Source organism: Cebus imitator, unplaced genomic scaffold (assembly GCF_001604975.1).
Source record: "Cebus imitator isolate Cc_AM_T3 unplaced genomic scaffold, Cebus_imitator-1.0 Scaffold122, whole genome shotgun sequence".
NCBI classification, from domain to species: Eukaryota; Metazoa; Chordata; class Mammalia; order Primates; family Cebidae; genus Cebus; species Cebus imitator.
In genome coordinates, this window is record NW_016107437.1 from 2,190,354 (window position 1) to 2,196,535 (window position 6,182).

At 45.8% G+C, this 6,182-nt stretch overlaps 1 protein-coding gene across 1 annotated transcript in view; it reads right to left on the minus strand.

Moving 5' to 3' along the window:
* LOC108312180 overlaps positions 1–6,182 on the minus strand; it is a 160,800-nt gene that overhangs the window by 78,780 nt on the left and 75,838 nt on the right. The window contains 1 exon segment of the mRNA XM_037742506.1: positions 564–775. Coding sequence (XP_037598434.1) covers positions 564–775 — 212 coding nt within the window.

Consider the following 6,182-nt stretch of genomic DNA (forward strand, 5'->3'; position numbering starts at 1 on the left):
CCTTTTTATTTCTCTCCCCGTCAGCTGCTAAGCAGTAATATGGGAAATCTGATTTTCTTTTTTTAGTCTACTTTCCTACATCGCCTAAGAAGTAACTCCGAGGCCAGGCGCGGTGGCTCATGCCTGTAATCCCGGCACTTTGGGAAGCCAATGCGGGCAGATCACCTGAGGTCGAGCATTTGAGACCAGCCTGAAAACATGGAGAAACTCCATCTCTACTAAAAATACAAAATTAGCCAGGCATGGTGCTGCATGCCTGTAATCCCAGCTACTCAGGAGGCTGAGGCAGGAGAATCACTTGAACCCGGGAGGTGGAGGTTGTGGTGAGCCAAGATCGTGCCAATGCACTCCAGCCTGGGCAACAAGAGCAAGACTCCATCACAGAAATAAATAAATAAATAAATAAAACTAACTCTCATAGCTGTAGAGACTGGGAGGGCCAAACTTCATACATCTGTGAGCTGCTATCTGCCTACAGGCCTCAGCTTTTATTCACCTCTGTACCAGAAAAAGATCTCAGTGGCCAGGGTCCCGGCATGTGCTGGGGGCTGAACACTGCTCACCCGGAGGTAGGTGGTAGCTGGAGTGTAGACCTCGATCTTGCCTTCCCTGGTGGAGCCCTGACTCCTGCAGTCCACACTGACCACCAGGCCCTTTAGGGTCCAGGCCTTGCCCAGCGTCAGCTCCAGGACAGCTTGGAACACAGCTCGGTGTGGCCAGTACAACCTGTGAGCTGCAGAGACCATCAGCCACGGACTATCCAGGTTCAAGGCTCCTGTAAGAGACAGAGAAAGGAGGGCCTGGTATTCGGGGTGGAGAGGAAGCTTCTAGCAGGCAGCAAGAGGTCCCCAGAGTCTCATCACAGCCAAGATGGGAAAATCTCAAAGCTGGAAGTGACTAGGCATGAGGAAACTTTCTAGGACATTGGCAATGCTGTGACTCATGACAGGGGTACAGATCACACAGGTGTATCCATCTGTCAAAACTCATCCAACCGTACTGTGGAGATAGATGCATTTTACTCTGCTTAATGAAACACATGCTGAAACGTTGAGGGTGAAATCTATCAATGTCTACATTTACTTTGAACTGCATGAAAAAAAATAGGGCTGGATAGGTGGAGAGAGAGGTGATGAATCAAGTGAGGTAAACTGTTAATAGCAGAACCTAGTATGAGAGGATGCTGCTGATCACTGTCCATCCATCCAACTCCTCTGAAGGTTTGCAACTTTTTCCTAATAAAACATTGGACAGCTGGGAGCAGTGGCTCATGCCTGTAATCCCAGCACTTTGGGAGGCCAAGGAGGGAGGATCACTTGACTCTGGGAGTTTGAGACCAGCCTGGACAACGAAATGAGACCCCATAACTACAAAAAAATACAAAAATTAGCCAGGCACGGTGGTGCTGGCCTATATTCCCAGCTACCTGGGAGGCTGAGATGGAGGCTGAAGTGGCCGTGATGTGCCACGGCATTCCAGCTTGGGCAGGAGAAGGAGACCCTGTCTCAAAATAAAGAAACAAAAAGAAAACACGGGTAGGAATGCTGAGGCCTGTGAAGAAAAATAATAAAGAAGGAATTCGATAAAAATGGCGGAGGTCAGCAAACAATTCTAGGAGGAAGTGACAATTTACCTGATATCTACATGAAAGACAAGGGGGAGCTGATCAAAGGGGCAGGCCACCCACCCCTGCTCAGATGCAGAGACAATGACACAGTGAGGGGAGGGAAGTGGCGCTGAGTTGAGAACAGGGAGACGCTGAAGAGTGGGCAGCCTGGTCCCTGCCCAGCTGCTCCCGTCCCACAGGAAATGGGAAGATGGCACCACAGAAGAACATAAGGCAGGCATAGATCCCTGGAGAGCCAGGTCCCCACCCAATTGCTTGACTGACAAGGAAGCCCACCAATCAGAACATGCTCCCACTTATACATAGCGCCTCTTCCCAAACACGTTTAGAGTCTCCAATTAGTTTTCTATTTTATTCATGTTTCCTGCATGGTGATGACGATCTCATTTTACTTTATAGATAACAGTTGGGACCTGGCAAACTCAGGCCCTCCAGAACATCTGTCTGGTTGCTCCATTTTGTTTTGTTTTTGCTTCTGAGGTCATGGTCATTCATTTACGTCTCATTACACTGAGCTGGGCCAAGAGTCACCCACTAGTGTATAGATTATGTTATTCTGTTGCTTTCAGACAGAATTGGGATCCAGGTTCTAATTGTCTCCCAAGTTCAACATCTGGATCTGAATCAGAAGAGAACAGCCACTGTTTCAGGAGGCTGGGGGGCCGCGGGACGCTGGGGGCTGCTGGGGGAAAGGCAGGAAACAGGCCTAGAACTGACCACACAGGGTTCATGATCCAGGGATCCCCTCTGGGTACCCAAGGATCCTGCACACAGTGAATGGGTCGGGGAGCCTACAGCGGCCCCTCAAAGTCAATGGGGATGGTGCAAGCCTGTGTTGGACCTTCGGAGCTGGAAGGACGACTGCGTCTGCACAGACAGGACATGAAGACGTGCTCTCCTTCCTTCTGTATCCGAGAATCCTATGCAGGGCCCTTCCATGAGGACAGGGCCAGGGCTGGCTCGTGGGCCTCTGGGTGGCCTCATGGCTCATCCAGTCAAAGTCCTGCAAACTTGTCACCATCTGGGGACATTCCTGCCAGTTCTTCTCTATGCCCTTCTCTGTGACACACTGGGCAACTGCTTTAGGCTGTTCATGATTCTTCTACGTCAACTCTGCAAACTCAGGAGATTTCTAATCTTTTAGGAAGCTTTGGATCTCCAGTTACGCCAAAGGCAAATTAACTGGTCTGATGATTTTTCTGGTTTCTCTCTCCTTCTCTACTTCCCGAGGACTTCCAGTCGTTTTAGTCAGGTGTCTCACTTTCTCCGCTTTTATTCCTGAGTTTTCTTCTGGGATCTTTTTAACGGCAGCCTTAGGGCCTAATCCTAGGTTGGCAGAGAACTAGCACTCACTCTGTCCTAAGGGGATCCCGGAGGGTCGAGAGGTGCCCAAGTGTGGAAATGCGTTCTCTCCTCTGTGTTTCGGCAGGTCTCCTACTCTAAGTTTTAGAAAAGGATTTTAAGGAGAATGGATTTTTTTAAACAAACTTTTAAATCTATGTTCCAGAATATGAGATCCCTAACTTTGCAAAATTGCTGGTTTGAATTAAGTCCGCAGGCAGCTTCTGAGAATACTCAAAACGTAATTACCCTGTCTGAAAACAGCAGCCAACTCAAACATAAGCACGTATCCAAGGCTGGCTTAGCATTTAGGGGAAAGTCTCTAACAGGAAATATAGAAATAAAAAGAAAAAAGAAACTCGAAACAGATAAAACTCCCTGAAATTCTATAACTTATACTCTAAGAGAAGACAACTGCATTCATGAAACAGGATTCTGTAAGAAAGGAAACGAAAAAAAAGAGCTCTTGAGGCCAGGTGTGGTGGCTCACGCCTGTAATCCCAGCACTTTGGGAGGCTGAGGTGGATGGATCATGAGGTCAGGAGTTCGACACCAGCCTGACCAGCATGGTGAAACCCCCTCTCTATTAAAAATACGAAAATTAGCTGGGTGTGGTGGTGGGTGTCTGTAATCCCAGCTACTCAGGAGGCTGAGGCAGGAGAATCACTTGAACCCAGAAGGCAGAGGTTGCAGTGAGCCAAGATCGTACCACTGTACTCCAGCCTGGGTGACAGAGAGACAATACATCTCAAATAAATAAATAAATAAATAAATAAATAAATAATCAGCTCTTAAAAATATAAGATAATCCAAAATAAAAATGCCAGCAGAAGGGCTGGCATATGAAGTCGAGGAAATTGGCACAAAAGGACAAAGAAATAGAACAAAAGAGAAACAAGGAGGCCGGGTGTGGTGGTCATACCTCTAATCCCAGCACTTTGGGAGGGAGAGGCAGGAGGATCGCTTGAGCCCAGGAGTTTGAGACCTGCCTGCACAACATACTGAGGCCTCATTCTCCAAAAAATAAAAAGAAAAAAGACAAAAAGGACAACAAGTTTGAAAAGAGAAACAAAGAAAACATTAGAGGCTCAGTTTCTGAGGAGCAACATCTAACCAATAGGAATTTCAGAGCAAAGGGAGGAAGGAAATTATTCAAGAAACTGTATGAGAAAATTACCCAGACACAAATGACATGTTTCCTAATGAAAAAGCCCAGTACTAAGGACCCAGTACAATGGAGGAACATAGGTCCATACCAACGTACCTCGTAATGAGATTCACCACCACCAGGACTAAGATGAGCTCCTAAAACTTCTAAGACCGTGAGAAAAGGGTCACAAACAAAAGATGATGGGTCAGAAAGAGCATCAGATCTCCAAATTAATTCACAACAATGGAGCAATGCCTTCAAAATCCCCAGGGAAAATTACAGGTATTGATCGACTTACGACCTATGCAACTTACGACCACTCGACTTTACGACCACAATCGCTAGCCACGACTGCTCCGCGTCTGGCAGCACAAACGTTGCCCAGCTGGGCGTACGACAGTGCGGACCAGCTTCCGGCAGCACTACCATCTCCGTGTGCACCATTTCAACTGTACATATAGCCTACTCAACTTACAACCAAATCGTGTTACGACCGGTCTGCCAGTCCCAATCGTGGTCGTAAGTCGAGCACTAGCTGTATTTCCAACTTAAAATTCTGACTCATTCAAGCTGCCCCAGTAGAATGAAGACATTTTAAATATTTAGGGTCTCAAATGTTTGCATTCTGTTATGGGTTAAATTGTGTTCCCCTAAAAGATCAACTGAAGTCTTAATCCCCAATACCTCCCAATTAACTGGAAATCAGGTCTGCAGATACCATAAGTCAGGATGAGGTCATACTCGAAAAGGACAGGCCCTTATACAATATAACTGATGCCTGTATTAGAAACGGAAAATTCAGACACAGACACACACACAGGGAGAATGTCATGTGACAAAATAGGCAGAGATTAGTGAGGATGTGGTTGTAATCCAAGGGACACCAAGCATCAACGTCCATCACCAAACGCTTGGAAGAGGCAAGGGAGGGTTCTCCCCAGAGCCTCAGAGGGAACAGGGCCCTGGTGGCTCCTTGACTCAAACTTACAGCCTTCAGAACTGTGGAAAAACAAATTCTGTTGTTTTAAGGTAACCAGTGTAGTAATTAATTACAGAAGCACTTGGAAATAAACACACACCCCATGTATACTTTCTCTGAAAGCTACTGAAAGATGTACTCCATCAAGACAAAGCAATAAACAGAGAGAGATGACACAGGTTTAAGCGAAAGGGGTTTGACCCAGAGGAGAAGTGAAAGAAATTTCCACGTTGATGAAAAAGGGAGGCTGCAGAACCATAGCTGTGCAACTGGTCTACTTTGGAGCAGGACACAGGCTCTAGGAAGAGGGTCCCCAAGAAAAATATCAGAACTAATTGAAGTCAATGAGCAATATGATGTGTCTGACTATCTGGAAAAGAGTTTTGCAATGCTGCTGAAAATTCTGGGAGTAATTAGTAGGCAAAAATGCTAGAAAATTAATCAAATAGAAAAAGAAAGGCAATTATAAACTCCAGAAAAAACAAAAAGTCATCATCATAGTACACCATATATCTCAGCTGTTTAAGACATTTATAGTTATAATTGGGTAAGCATAGAATGTTAACAAAACGTAACTCTTTTAAGAAAATGGAGGGAAATATGTATTTGAAAGGGGCACCAGTCTAAGAGTTAAATTCTTATCCTCACTAGTAAGAAACCTATGGAGAATGACTAAAGCTGAAAAATCAAGAAACAACAGCATGATTAAATTATTTTAAAAGATAGAGAATATAAACAGTAAAAAATGGCCAAAAGGATTTACAGTGCTTGCTGTTTTAAGCAAGACTTGGGATGGGGTCAGGCACAGTGGCTCATGCCTGTAATCCCAGCACTCTGGGAGGCCAAAGCAGGGGGATCACTTGAGCTCAGGAGTTCAAGACCAGCCTGGCCAACATAGTGAAACCCCATATCCACTAAAAACACAAAACTTAGCCAGGTATGGTGTGACACACCTATAATTCCAGCTACTCAGGAGGCTGAGGCACAAGAATAGCTTGAGACTTGGATGCAGAGGTTGCAGTGAGCCGACATTGTGCCACTGCACTCCAGCCTGGGCAACAGAGTAAGACTCTGTCTCAAAAAAA